The 15,859-nt window shown below is 38.8% G+C and overlaps 1 protein-coding gene across 2 annotated transcripts in view; it reads left to right on the forward strand.

Moving 5' to 3' along the window:
- The window catches only part of DOK6 (docking protein 6), a 417,331-nt gene that overhangs the window by 310,737 nt on the left and 90,735 nt on the right, over nt 1-15,859 (forward strand). For both annotated transcript variants that reach the window (XM_081252874.1, XM_081252873.1), the window contains exon 6: nt 13,747-13,885. In XM_081252874.1, coding sequence (XP_081109000.1) covers nt 13,747-13,885 — 139 coding nt within the window. The remainder of the gene's footprint in view (nt 1-13,746; nt 13,886-15,859) is intronic.

A 15,859-nucleotide genomic window follows, 5' to 3' on the forward strand; every position in this document is an offset into this window, starting at 1 on the left:
TCAGAATATTATTCACAGGTTACCTTTTCCAAATTACCACCCAGCTCTACACAGCCACTTACCGAGCCAGGCAAAGTACCTTGCATACAGTGACTGACAGATAAATGTTTGTTGAATGAATAAAGAAGCTAATGAGAATTTGGTCCTGTGAGAAGGTTCTGTGCGGCCCTTTAGTTCTCGCCTACATTCAGTGGAGCAGGAAACCATACTGACGTGCTCTAAAAGCACTAGTTGCGAACTTATATGTGCACACGTATCACCTAGAATGTTTGTTTAAAATATGGAGTCACTCCCCCATTATCCAAAATCTTATGGAATCCAAACACGTGGAACAAAGTATACCCGGAATCAGACCAAATGCAGCAGAGCTAAACACTCAGAAAGAGGCTCCACACCTCCGCCAAGATGTGTTCACCTTTTCCCGAGCCTCCTTTCACAACTGAGCATCTAACCCTGATGTTATTACCCCCGAGTTTCGTAACTAACTTAAGTCACTGAACAGGGAGAATTTGATTGTCTCACCCACCTGCAGCTTAACTCATCAGGGAAATGCAGTCAGTGCCCTCAGCCGGGGCTGTGGGCAGAAGGGGCAAGGAGAGATACGTCCCGAGTATCCTCTGATGATGGAACTCTGAAAATAATACTTACATTTTAAAGCTATTTCCTCAGCTTCTTCTGATCTTTACTCCCTCCTTTCTGGCTCCTGGAACCTTTTGTGTCCTCAGGATATAGCCAGCGTGTTCACTGAAAGAAACTCTTGCTTGAATAATTGCTATCTCCACTCACTCCTGTGGATTTTTATCACCATTTGACCTGCTGACCTTTCCCAAGCATCTGTTTTCTTCTTTAACTTTTTGTCTGTTTGCGGCTGCTGCTCTCTCTCGCCCCGTACCGTTTCTCCAGTTTCTTACCAAGCATTAATGTTGCTGGAGAGACTACTTCTAGTTTACTAATTCATACTCTCCCAATCTCGATGTGAATGGCCACAGCAGAAAGGATTGTAGTGCTCGGATGTGCCTGCCCTACTGACCCTTCTTTAGTTGGACTCTTTTCTGAAGTGAAATCTGGGTCTTTGGAGCTTGTTCGAGCACATCTCAATGCTCAACATCTAAGAATATATTTTTGGTTTTGGCTCTTTCTGTGGTTATCTGACAATGACAAGAGCTTCTTCAGTACTAATACCAATCAAAATAAAATACATCCAGTTCTCTCCATCCTCTCAAGTAATTGTAGAGGCCAGGGACAGTGTGGTGGAGGAATTGCAAAGAAGTGTGGGAAGAAACTCAGAAAAAGTATTTTCCCCACAAATTCATGGAGAGACAATACATCTGGCCTGACTGTATAAATGTGAGATTACAGCAAATGAAAAGCTTTGCCAATTAATTTTCACAGACAAGGGAGTGAGGGTGTTACGACTTGCGACTGCAAACATTTACAGCTATCACCAGCTCAAGAATGTAACACAACTGGAGCAAAGAAAATGCAGATTCTTTATGTCCTATCTAATATTCCTCATGAATCCCCTCCCAGTGAGAAGGAGGTAACTTTAACTTGCCATTTGGAATCGTCATTTTCAGATGACTCTTCGTGGTGATACACTGGCTTCCTCCTCCTTCTTCACAGTTGCGTGTAGTTTGGTGTTTGGACATTCAACAGTCTTATGTGACCTCATGCAGTAAAGGAAGCTCAGTTCCAAGCACCACCTGGTCTGGTCTGCCCCACACTGACATTTGCTGAAGTATAACTGTACCCATTTCACCTTTCGGGGAAATATGCTGGCACTTTCCACTGGAACCTGATCAAAGACATCCTCTTTAATCTCAGAGCACTCACAGCCTCTCAACTCCAGTCCCCTCCACAGGACACTTTGGATGCCCTGCATCCAGGCTTAGGCTGTGGGAAGTCAAAAGTGTAGCCTTTGGCTCACTTATCTAGACACCGATTTATTAACATCCCTGCCTTCTCCAGAATTTCCACTCAGGGAAGAGACATCAGGACATGCAAGCTTCACCCACTGCTTTCTCTACCTCTTTTTCTCTTCTCTTTCCCACCGTCACTCAGGTCCCCAAGGAACAGGGTCATCTTGTAAGTCACATCCCAATTTCTCTCTAGCCTTGAGTTATAGCAAAACTCTGATTTAGTCATCTACACTTAACTCTGAACATTCATAAAAACCTGCTAGCTAGGGGCTCAAATCTTACTCTGAGTTTCAGAACCAAAGTATTTGCTTCATATTTCTTTTGCTGTAATAATACTCCCCAGGGCAGATTACAGAGAAAGTCTCCACAGTGCTTTTTCAGTAGAGAAGGGGAAAAAAAGTTATCAGTTAGACTAGTAATCTTCTCCTGCACTTGCTCTCCAAGTCTGGCCGTGTCTAGGGCTGCGTTTGGAGAAGACAAAATGGTACCTTGGGTCTGGTGGGCAGTATTTTTCTTACCTTCTCACTATAAGCTGACTCAGAATGCAGAGTCTTTGTGGATCTCAGTAGAAAGAGAACAATGTCCACAATGAAGCAAAAATGCAAATAGAAATTCCTCTTTCAAAATCTGTTTTCTTCATTCTTTGATCTTTAAACCACCACATGATTTTTGTGACACCAAGAACATCTGTATGGATCCTGCTCACTACTCTGTCACTCCCAGAGTCAGGATAGCAGATCTCCACTGGTTCCAGGAGGACTGGTGAGACCAGAAGCCAAGATATGCCTCCTGCATTATTCAGGGTTCTTTGGAGGCACAGAGCAACAGAACTTTTAAATAGATAGATGGATAGATAGATAGATAGATAGATAGATAGAGGGGGGTTATTATAAGGAATTGGCTCACAGGATTATGGGGAAGGAGAAGCCTCACAATGGAGACTTCAGTTGCCAGCTGGAGACCTAGGAGAGCTGGTGGCATAAACTCCAGTCCAAGTGCAGGAGAAGACTGATGTCCCATCTCAAAAATAGTTTGGCAGACAGCAAATTCTCCCTCATCCCACCTTTTGGGCTATTCAGGCCTCCAATGGATTGGATGAGGTGCACTCACATTGGGGAAGGCAATCTGCTTTATTCAGTCCACCGAGTCAAATGTTAATCTCATCCAGAAACACCCTCACACACACACCCATAATAATGTTTAGCCAAATGTCTAGGCACCTATGGCCTGGTCAAGTCGACACAAAAAATTATCCATCATACTTGCCTTAAAGAGTGGGCTGTTGACTGTAGAGGTGATATCAGGATGTAAGCCAGAGAGTTTGAGTGAGAATTTCCAAGAGCAACCATGTGACATTAGAGCTCGATAAATGATAGACCGAATGGATCTGAGATGGGTGTAAATGAACCTTGATATGAGCTATATGTTCATGCTGATCTTCTGCACATCCCTGTCTCATGAACTCCTGGACAGCAAGATGACTTTGATTAACTCCATTCTCTTTTCCCTTACCTGGAAGTTGTTAAGAAGGAAAAGGAAAAGTACCCAAGGCAAGACTAAGGTAACAAAACACAGTACATCATGTTTTAAAGACACTGGCTGCCTTTTGAAATACAAGCATAAATAGATGAAGTTTAAAGCTAACTAACCACTTAAATGGATCTGTAAGCTTAGTTATGAACTGCTTCTGTATTTGAAAGGGATCTTAACAATCATTTAGCCAAACCTTCTTACTTTAAAAACAGGAATACTGACACTCAAAAATGGATAAGAAAAGGATTACTAATAAGTTTTTTCATTTATACAACTTCCATTTCACATCTTTTTACATCTTTCAATATCAGTGTTTCTTTTTGTCATTTGCATCATTCCATGACTTGATGTGTGTAGGAATCTAGAGACTTTGACATAGACTGTAAGTGAAGATGGATCAGAGGTGGAGACTGAAAACCTGTTCAAACATTAAAAGGAATGTATTCCCAGGAGTCATCTCCTTTAAGGAATGATGACTTGTATCTCCTTCGTCTCTAGATTTTTGAATTAATGTGATTTTTTTTTCATTTCATTCTTTTTTTTTTTTTGGCTGCATTGGGTCTTTGGTGCTGCACGCAGTCTTTCTCTAGTTTCGGCAAGCGGGGGCTACTCTTCGTTGTGGTGCGCGAGCTTCTCATTGTGGTGGCTTCTCTTGTTGCAGAGCATGTGCTCTAGGCACGCGGGCTTCAGTAGTTTTGGCACGCAGTCTCAGTAGCTGTGTCTCGTGGGCTCTAGAGTGCAGGCTCAGTAGTTGTGGCACATGGGCTTAGTTGCTCTGTGGCATGTGGGATCTTCCCAGACCAGGGCTCGAACATGTGTCCCCTGCATTGGCAGGTGGGTTCTACTTTGAAGGTGATTCAAATTGTCTGTTCACTATATGTTCAATTCAGATACTTTTAAAGAAAACAATTTAAAATTTAAGTGAAGTTTAAAAATTAAGGTTTAAAATTTACTAACCTGGAATAATGATGTTTGAAATTATAAAAAAAATACTAAGTAATTGCATTTGAAATTCTTTAACTTTTTAAACTTAAGTATATTCATTTTTTACCATGGCATTCATTTTAATTTCTGTTTCTAAACAAGTGAAAAAGCTGTAGTAGACACATATGCCCACATCCTTTGTAATACCAATCAGTATTCTCCCTGATTGGTATTACAAAGAATGTAATATTCTACCTTAGAATGATATGTTTTGTACCATTTTACCGGGTGGTTTGTTTTGATAATGGCGGTAAAAGAGTAAAAGTTATACTCTATCAGTGATCTGTCAACCTAAAACCTCTAGAGAAAATTTTAACACAATAAGGATAACCAGTTCAGTTCTTCAAAATGTGTAATTATGTTATGTATTTCATATAGCCATCTACTCACTTACTGAGTTTTTAACTGAAAAAGTAAACACATAGAAAGATGGGTAGATAGATAGACAGGTAATGAGAGCAAATGCAATTCATGAGTTAATGTTTATTATTTAATTATTTTTTAAATACAGTCTAGAAGCTAATACAGGGCCTGATGCATTATTGGCTGATGTCCAAAAAAATCAATGAATGAATAAATATAACCGAAGAAGAAAAGGCAATATAACCAACATAAAATCAAGTATAGTCTTAATTTTTTTCTATTTTGGCTATAATTTAAACACTTTCCTCTGTAGTCACTTGAGACAACAAAAGTATCTTTCAAATAATTTTAAAATTACCTTAATTAACTGGATTTAGAGCAAAAAGAGAGCGAAATGTCATTTTAAACCCTGATTACATGCTCTTTTGCTCTAAGGGAATATAATTATCTCATTTTTAGGCTCCCCTCAAAATGGTAAGAGAAGGAAAACTCTTCTTTTGCAATTCAGTGTCTAAATATTAGTAACTTGCATGATAAGCTAAAAAATCTTCCAATCATAACTTGGCAAATTCACTTTAAAAAGGGAATATAATTTCTAAATGACAGAATTTAAACTTTTGCTTAACTTGTTTTGTCTTTAGCTCTTCCTACAAAAATAGGTTTGGTTGTTTCATATGATATACACACAGCCTCCCTCAAACAATATTAAGACAGACCAAGTGTATATCACCTGGGAACATAAGAACGTATCAGCTGTTTTCCTTTGGATTGTTTGGTCTACTCCTTTCAGAAGAATGTGTTAACACTATGGGGTCATTCTTCAAAGAAAATTTCTTTCTTTGATATATTATTTTATTTTATTTTATTTTATTTTATTTTTTTTTGCTACCCAGAACTACAATTTCATTACCTGTCAGGAAGCCATCATAATGATAATTTTCAAGTCATTTCGGTCAACAAACATTTTTGGAGTGCATCGGGTGCTTTTTGTGGTTGACACTTGGGGGTTACAGATGTTAAAACTCCTAATCCTCAAGGAATATGTAATATTTTTACAATAAAGCCACCGGATGCATATAAAATTAGCTGTAAACCTTTTAAAATGCTTTTTTTCCCACTAAACCTTCATAAACACAATGTAAGAGTATAATGAGAATGAGAATGTTAATAATTTATGATCATGCTTTGAGGTAATTAAATAGCAACTGAAGTCCTATGGTTTATTTACATCTTCACCTGGTGGATTTTTCAATTCTCAATTTTTGAGGCAGGAAGGAAGGTAAGGAGAAGAACATCTTATATGTATATTTTCTCAAGGATTTAGTAAAACCAGAACTTCAGACTGCTTCAGGGAGACTCAACTGGCTTTTTCATTGAGGTGAAAAACCAAAAGAGAACATTTGGCAGTAAGAAAAAGTAAATAGAATAGAATAATACGAAAATTTGGAAAATATGTGTAAAGATGGAGATATTTTAATTAATGTGATTATAATTTGTACTCATCACTGAGTACACAGGTGGAGGAATTGTAGAATTTTGGAAGAAATTTGTACATTAGAGATCATTTATATCAATTCTTTCATTGAAACTCAATTTTATAAAGGATCAAAATGGCATTTCAAGCTAATTTGCAGCAGAGCCTGGACTAAAATCAAGATCTCCTTGTAGGATCGAGTCTCTCAACTTGTTTGAGGGACAGCATGGTAGCCCTAAGGTACCAACAGTGAGATAAGCAAGAACAGGCACCATATGCATTAAATGTTTAAGAACATACAGTAGTCCAGTCAGGAGGCAGAGAGGATGGCAGATGTTCTGCTAAATCTTCCTCCTTATAAAGGACTTGACTCAAAGTTGGGAGTCCAGGGTATGTCTGAGTCCAATTCAACAGTTTTGATTGATTTACCTTCATGTGTATTTTAAGGGTGCACATATGCCATTGAGGTATGTGTCTTGGGAACCTGATTTGACAGAAAAGGAACAGCAGCAAAGAAGGAGAGAGCTTTCAAAATATTTTATCCCGAGCCCTGTCCTTGCCCTGTTTCCCTATTGCAAAAATGTTCATAATGAAAGAATTATGTGTGCTTTTCTGCTTCTTGTCTTGAATGAATGCAACTGGGCTTAGTGATGATGAGCTTATGCTCCAAAATCACATGTTCAGATCACAGCTCGACCACATCAATTTTAATGACTTTGGGCAAATCTGTTAGCCTCCTTAGCGTGGTGTTTTCTGTAAAATGGAAGCAGTGAGAGCTTTGTTGGGTGTTGTGAAGCTCAGGGAGGTAATGCACACACGGCAGTTCTCACCACGCCTGGCACTAGTAGGTGCTCCCCGAAAGCTAGCTGTTATCATTCTCCTGTTTACTGTGGGTATTGTTTCAACGCTTTGCAAACCAGAACTCTCCATAATCCTGGTCCCTTGAAAATCAGATCAGGTGCCTGTGCTACACTGGAAAGAGATTAAATGTATATATAATGTGTGTGTGTGTGTGTTTAAACTGGAAGGGAGGCCCTTAAGTCATCAGTACAGTATTGTGTAAGTTTAACAGTAAAAGTGTACAGTCGGCACTCAGTATCCGTGGGTTCCACATCCACAGATTTAACCAACTGAGCATTGACCTGCAGATGCAGAACCGCTGACACTGAGGGCCAAGTGTACTACATCACTTTATACGAGGGGCTTGAGCATCCCCGGATTCTGCTATCCAGCCCTGGAGCCAGTCCCCCGTGAATACCGAGGGCAGCCTGTTATTTGCTAAGGAACAGAGACTGAGCTGGGCACATCATAAACACTACATCTTCACAAAAACCCTGTGAGGGTCCTCAGACCTTTACTTCAAATTTTAATGTGGTTTAACTTTAGTGAATTAAATTCAATTAATAAATCCATAGCATTCCTTTATTTAATTTGATGGTTTACATAAAGAAGAATCAGCAAAAAGTGTCCCTCCCATACTCATAGACCATCTGTCACGTTCACTTCCCCCCCCAGCAAATAACATGGTTACTAGTTTCTTGTGCATTCCTCCAGACTTTAATGTACATATAAGCAAAGATGTATATAAATTCTTCCCCGCATAATTTTTTACAATACTGTTAGCACACTATATACATTATATTCTCCTTGTTTTTTACTAGTTTAGCAATATGTTTTAGATATCTAACTATTTGGGTAGTAGTAGTAGTAATAATAATAGAAGTACTATTTCATATTAATAAGTTACAAACACTTAAAATTTACATATATTAATCCATTTAATGATCAAACAACCCAATGAAAAAAATACTGATATTATACCTAACTTACAGGTATCAGAAGTTATCAGTGTTGTGAGTTTCAAATATTTTTCCTAGTTTTGAATTTGCCATTTGTTATCTTATGATTTCTTACTTATTTTTTTAATTGTTCACAGGTAGATTTATCAATCTTTTGTCACTTTTTGCCTTGGATCATAGCTTGAAACCCCCTACATTTTCTGAGTTTATATAGGAATTCTTTCCTACTTTCTTCTGGTCTTTTTTGGTTTTGTTTTTGCTTTCTCTGGAATTTATATCAGTGGAGGTAGAAACATGGATCCAAATATTTTACCAGATGGCTATTGTCCAAACACAGTTAATTGACTAGTCCAGCTTTCCGTCACAGATTTGAGACAACACTTTCACCACATATTGAACTCCCGTATGAACTGGGTCTGTTTCTGGACTTTCTTTGCTGTTGCTTTCATCTGTTTGTCCATTTTGCTTGTAATTTTTTTACTACGGATCAACGTCTGACTCACTAGAGCTTTAGAGAGAAACTTCAGCCTTTTCAAAGCTGCTAAAAAAAAAAAAGTAAAATGCTAGCGTCGTTAAGTGACAATAAAGATTAAACTGTCATCAGGGAAGAATTGTTCATTGGGTTTAAGTGCTCTGCAGGAGAGCTGTGCTTTTAAGAATTTCATTACTTTCTATAATTAAACATTAAGTTTTAAATAATGAATAGAAACACCACTGGGCTTTCAGGAAAGTGCTCCTGCTTTACACCATTGCTGAGAGTTTAAAGTTTCTAAGTGCATGGAGGATAAATATTTGGTCACAAAATATACATACAAAACTGCAAAACTCACTGCAGGAGTGAATTTAGACGCTGCGAAGATGGACAAAATTGCCAGAGGTTTACAAATTCATCTGTAGCGAAATTATGTCTAAAGACCCCCAGAGAGTTATTTTAAAGTATCCATTTTCACTTCTTAAACTGTTTCCTTAACTTCTCACTTGGTAAATTTCTTTTGCTTGCCATTTGGAAGAAAGGCTGGAATTCTGATGCCACTCCTTCATAAAGAGCTAAGTTTGAGACGTAAGGACAAGAAAAGGTGGGCAGTGGTCTAACGATTACATGGTAGGGGCTTCTTCTCAAGTGAAATTGCCTCCGTGGCACCATCTTTTAGGATTATTTCTCCCTTGAAGGGAACTTTGAGACACATACATAATGGAGTGCCTCACTGGAGTTTAGTTTCCTCTGAATACAGACATTCACAGGGAACTCTAGTTATTTCTTACTTGTTAGAACATAGTAGAGATGAGACTGGCAGTACTGTTATTTTAAGGGATTCTGGAAGGGAATGGTGAGGTGGGATAAAGAAAGAGAGCATGCCCTCTTAAATCCCTAGAGGAATGGAATTTGAAAAAGAGCCATTTAAGGAAAAGACTAGGATTTTTAATATTCTTATTACATCAAAATATATTAACAACCTACCACCTGCTGGCTGTCTTGGGTGGAGGAGACTCCAGGACTATCCTCAGGCTCAATGATTCCCTAGAAAGACTCGCAAGGTTCAGAAAAAAACTATTATGCACACAGTTCTGGTTTACTAGAGTGAAAGGTACATGTTACAATCAGCAAAGGGAAAAGACACAAGGATGCAGACAAGGAGGGACCAGGCATGAGCCTCCACATCCCCCTCCCGTGCAGTCACACGGGGACAGCAATGATACATGACAGTGAGCGTGAGGTGTTGTGAACCAAGGAAGCCCCCGCTCCCCGATCCTTGGTGTCTGAGGTTTTGGTTGAGGGTCAGCTAGATGGGCATGCAGTGTCCTCAGGGTCCAGGAACAACCTCAGCCACTCAGACCTTAGCCACCACCAGAGCAAAACAGGCATTCATGATGAACCACCTATTAGGATAAACTTACCTGGTCAGATCAATACAGCATGGCTCAAGGCCTCAGGCACAAGAGACACTCTTATCAGACTGAATATAGCAAAGACTCCAAGGTTGCATTCTAGAAACCCTCCAAGGGACCATCTCCAAAACAGACTTTTCTTCGGGATGTGCAGAGTTTGAGCAACCCAGGCCTGCTGAATTAATCCTTTCCTGCCCACTGTCACATACATTATTTCATTTGATTAAAAGAAAAATAAAAACAATCTTGTGACAAAGTCTTGTCACCCCCATTTTGTACATGAGGAGTAAATAGGTGAAATAACATTCCGTGGCCTTCCTCTTGGCCCTGTACTTCTCCCTTCTAGCATTTACCACAGTGAGTGAGTCATTTTCTGAACAATGCTTATCTTCCCCACCATTTAAAAAGCCTCAGAGGCAATGAGCCATGTATATTGTTCCCTCCTTTTCATCCCCAGGCTCAAGACAGTGCCTGGCTTATAGTACTAGATAAGTATATGATAAATGAATATGACAGGCCATAACATGATTGTTGAAATTTGTACCCTTAGTCTTTTGACTGTACTATTATAGTCTATGCTATTATAATGTCCCTTATATCACAATGTCAGAAAAGAAAAAAAAACCTGGAAATAAGTGTGTCAGTCCTACTTTTTAGAATTTTTATGAAGCCCCAGATTATTCCTTAAAGCTGAAAGGGACCTTAGAGATTCTACTCTTTAACATTTTATTTTAGGTAAGAAGTATTAATTCTGTGCAAATACCCTGTTAAGTATAAAGAGAGCTATCATTTGTAATTATCTATACATTTCAATAAAATTCTAGTTTGGAGTCAGGACAAACATACATTGTGCATATTTTCACTTATTCTTCAAGTCAGTGCAGTTGAGGAATGTGCATGTTAGTGGTGAGGGCTTAGGATATTCAGGTGTAACCAGCACCTCTATCTTAGCTCTTTCCACATTAAGGAAAGGATTCTTCCAGAGGTTTTCTTGTCCTTTTCGTCACATTTCTTCCATTCTAACCTTCAGTTTGTTATGTCAAAGTCTTAAGCTGCACAAAAATGGCTTCTAATTTGTCCTCCTATGAGTCCCAAGCATCATCTCCCACTCCCTTGAATGAAATGGTGACCTGTGGGAAGGGTTCTATAGCCCAGTACTTCTCAAACCACAACGTGCGTACAAATCCTATTGTCAAATGCAGGTTCTGCTTCAGCACTCTGGACAGCACCCAGCGATGCAGGTGCTGCTGGTCTGGGGACCAGATCGAGGAGCGAGGCAATAGCTGTCAGAATGATTTTATCCCTCCCCCTTTTTTTTTTTTTTTTTTTTGTGCGGTATGCGGGCCTCTCACTGTTGTGGCCTCTCCCGTTGCGGAGCACAGGCTCCGGACGCGCAGGCTCAGCGGCCATGGCTCACGGGCCCAGCCGCTCCGCGGCACGTGGGATCTTCCCGGACTGGGGCACGAACCCATGTCCCCTGCATCGGCAGGCGGACTCTCAACCACTGCGCCACCAGGGAAGCCCCTCATCCCTCCTCTTAATTGTCCTCTCTAATACTGGCTTGCTACCACAAAACTGTTTAACTGTATAAGAAAAAGATCTTGATATCTGTTCCTTACCACTCCCGAGAGAACACGTTTTAAACAATAACTGGGAAAAACCTGAACTGTTTCTTCCAACACTGCTGACAAAAGTCATAAATCTGAGCCAATTATACTGAAGAAGTTTGATTTCAGCTTGGCTTTAGGTACCTATGTTTTAAAAAGAGCCCCTTCTACCTAAAAGTTCTTTGCTTTTTATACTAGCATGTTCTAATTCCTGGTTTCTTGATCGATGGATGAAGTTTGCAGTAGTTTTTATTTCAGAGGCTGGAAATAAAACCCTACTGTAAGTTTTCAGCCTCCTTCACTGGGCAGAGTTAAGTCCCAGGAAGTGCTAAGTGTTAGACCTTTGCAACTCAGTGGCTGAGTATGGAATAACAATTTGTGTCTCCGTTATCTCATTTCCGAAGGCTAATAAGCAGTGTTTTTCTGGTAACAGTGAACAAAACTCAACCTCAAACAAGATGAGCTCACCACTCATCAAGGGTTTGCCTGCTTCCGCTGTTGGAGTTCTTTCCCCCTCTGAATCAACAAAGAAAGCTCATTTGTTTCACTTTGTGAAAACTCTTCGTTTTTCCCTCAGACTTTCCATTTCACGCTTTGTGAATTTTATTAAGATCTCTTTCACAGAAGCTAAGTGCTGGCTCTATGGAGCCCTGAGGGATGGCAGTCACAGCCTCTATAATTTCTGAAGCCTCTTGAGACACTTCTTTTCTACTAAAACTTGGAGAATCATAAGGTAGAATCTAAAATCTTTTTGGTGCTGGAAGACAGAGTTTGGCCTCATGAGCATTTTGTACAAATCTTTTGGCATTATAGCCTGAAAACAACAACACAGCAGTCCAGTTAAGGTCCAGTTTCTGATTGGGAACATCATATTGATATTCAGTGGGTCTTTCTGAAGGCCTCCAATTATTTTTAAAAGCTGGTTTAAAATATTAACTCAAAATATGTTTTATTTTAGAATGTCGTTATTAATAAAACTTAACCATAATCCTGTTGCCTAAGAAATTGTCAGTGGCTTTAGTCCAATAAAAAAACTATGTTTTAAAAGGTAATTATAGTTAAATAATTGAAAAGGAATTTGTATTCTGATTTTCTTTTCCTCTTGAATTTACATTATAGGAAATTTAGGGAGTTCCCTGGTGGCCTAGTGGTGAGAATTCCAGGCTTTCACTGCCATGGTCCAGGTTCAGTCTCTGGTCAGGGAACTGAGATCCTGCAAGCCCTGTGGCAAAATAGCCAAAAAAATGTTTTAATGTTATTATATGCTCTCAGAAATGACATAGTAACAGTTGTATAATAGTCCATCAGATAAAAATATTATATTTAAGCCAACCATTTCTTTATGGTGGATATTGAGATTAGTGCCATAGTTTCTCTATGATGAAAATAATGATAACTAGCATTTTTGAGCACTTAATATCTGCTAAGTAACACTATAAATATTGTATCAAGTCTCTTCACTGTCGTAAGTATCTGATGAGATGGGTATTGTTATTTTTCCTGTTAGAGATGTGCGAAGGAGGTACAGGCAAGTTAGTCAGCTTGCTTAAGGTCACACTGCTGGTAAGTGGCAGGGCCAAGTTCAGACAAATATTCTCACATCCAAACGGAGTCTCCTCTCTGCCATGTTATTTCTTAGGCTATACTGAGATTTACGTAAGGATTCCTCAGTTTAAGTAAAAGCTTCAAACTATGTATACAAATCCTTAAACCAAACAAATCTTCTCCTTGGTTCCTACTACATGAGTATAAATTTGCAGATTTTTTCTTAAGTTCTTAACATTTCAAGAGCTATCAAGTCATAGGAGACAGTGCTATGATATCAGTGAAGGCTGTTAAAGAAAACAACTATTTGCTTTTATTCTTTAAATATTGGTAAGACATGCACTGTAATAACTGACAGCACTTTTGTCTGTTCCTTCATGCTGTTGTCACCACTTCATCTTTAAAAATCCAAATGTGCATGGATTTTCACCCTTAGTTTCATTCTCATGCACCATTTAAAGATGCGTTGGTTGGTTGGTTCGTTGGTTGGTTTGGTCAAGGATGAATCTGCTTCACTCACTCCTGTGAAAATCAAGGTGGAGGGGTTGACAGGGTGAGGGCACCTTTTACATGGAGAACTGTTACGCACTTGAACACATGAAGACCCATCTCTTTCCCTATCTCTATCCTCACAGAATGTGTGACACAGGAGAAGGACTATTCACTTTTCAAACAAGGGAAGGAGAAATGATCTATCAGAAGGTCCATTCTGCGACACTGGCCATAGCTGAGCAACATGAAAGATTAATGCTAGAAATGGAGCAGAAGGCCCGGGTAAGGCTCCTTCCTTGGTAACCTAACAGCTTGGAAATGAATGTCACTGAGGTCTGATGCACATCGCGTGTATGTGGGTCCTTTCATGACAGCGCCCCAGCGTCCAACCCCATCCCGGCCCCGAGAGCTTGCCCCAGTTACTGAACCTCATCTTTCTAATATCCTCTTCAGCATATGACAAAAGAAGCTATTTGTGGCTGCTAGCCATGCACTTCGTGTATGTACCTATGACCTGTTACCACAGTTACCCAGAGAGGGGTGGAGTGCACAGAGAGTGAAACAAGAAGCAGTGCTCTCTGCATCTCTCCACATGTAGTTGGACAATCAGAGATGCAAATGTGGACCCAAAATAATGAGGAAAATAGGTTTCTACCAGAAAGGATTACACTTTTCTTTTTGTCTTTATATTTATCCTAGATTCTCTGAAACTTCCAGCTCTTTCTGTCCGTGTTTCAGAGCCGATACTAAAATGTTTGCAAAAGGAGCTTATACTGTTTACCAGCTATCTGTTATCCTGTCGTGGAACTATGCTATAGTTTCAGGGTCAAGCTAAGAAATAATTTAATAAAGAATCTGAAATAACAAATTTTACAAGTGGCTAAAAAAATTATAATCTTTACTACTAACTTCTTTGAAAAGCAAACAATGGAATTATTATCGGCTATAATTTTAATTGGTCAATATTCTCTTTCTTCAGAATTTATAGGGATGCATTAGATTCCATCTATGAGAGGACAAGTGGAGCTTTGGGAAATAGGTGGGTCTCTACCCAGAAAAACTTTCATAATTCTATTCCATTTTAAGACTATGGGACTTTATATCTAGTGTTATTTTAGTTTTGACTTTTAAAGTTCTCAAATACATAATATTTTGAAGTATAAAATTATCTTTTAAATATAAGAAGACAAAATAGTCTAGCAAATGATTTTACATTATTTTTAATACATTTCAGATTTTGTCAATACTACATACACATTTTTCTCTATCTAGGGTATGGTTTAAAAAAGCCTTCCTAATACTTAAGGGCAGCAAGTGCAAATCAGGCTTACATTTGGCCTTCAGTGGGGCTGAAAGAGTAACTTGAACATTAATAGGATTATTAACATGGGACTATGGGATTAATTGATGAAGCATCAGTCGGAAGTTGGTATGTTTTAGTCTTCTAGAAAGATTTGGGTTAAATTTAAATTATTGTAACAATTATCTAATTAATATGACATTTTTCTAGTGGCTTGAATCGGGTGAAAAAAATGTAACTACCAAACTTCAAATTATTTCAGAATGTTGAACATTCATTATCAGCCCATATTTACAATCTGCTGATGTTAATTTTCAGCCAGAATGAACAACTGTGATGTCACTTGCTATTAGTCAACAGCTGTAGTTCTTTACTTCTAGTTGTTCTGAACGGGCAAAATGCTCATAAGTGAGCCATTTAAATTGTATTTCATAAAGGAAATTTCAAGAGCTCTTTCATGCAACTGTAATTGTCTGCCGTAAGGAGAGCGCTCAGTGTACTGGGTTCCCATCCCCGTTCTACCACTTACTGTCTGTATAATCTTGAGCAGGTTATTTAACTTCTAAATGTCTCATTTTCCTGTATCTGTAAAATGGGGATACAAGAGTTCTGCTTATTTGGCTGTAATGAGGTATCTGTGCATTAACATATATAAAGTGCTAAGAACAGACCTGGCACTCAGAAAGTACTATGAAAGGTTCACTATTATGATGGTGATGTTGAATAATTATAAGACTTGCAATGTTTGTGAAGACACTAAATTTTTATTCCCAACTATAGCTACATAATGTCTTCCAATCCTTTACAAGTATGTCTAACAATCTTGTGCCAAAACATTTGCAAAACAAAATTTAATTTACATTTGCTTTTGATGCGGTTGTATGTTTATCTTATCCTGTGCCACTGAGAATCAAGTCCAGGGGAGTGGAGTGAAGCAATTGCTGTGAAGGAGTTAG

This window comes from Mesoplodon bidens (assembly GCF_964165515.1).
Source record: "Mesoplodon bidens genome assembly, chromosome: 13".
Lineage (NCBI taxonomy): Eukaryota > Metazoa > Chordata > Mammalia > Artiodactyla > Ziphiidae > Mesoplodon > Mesoplodon bidens.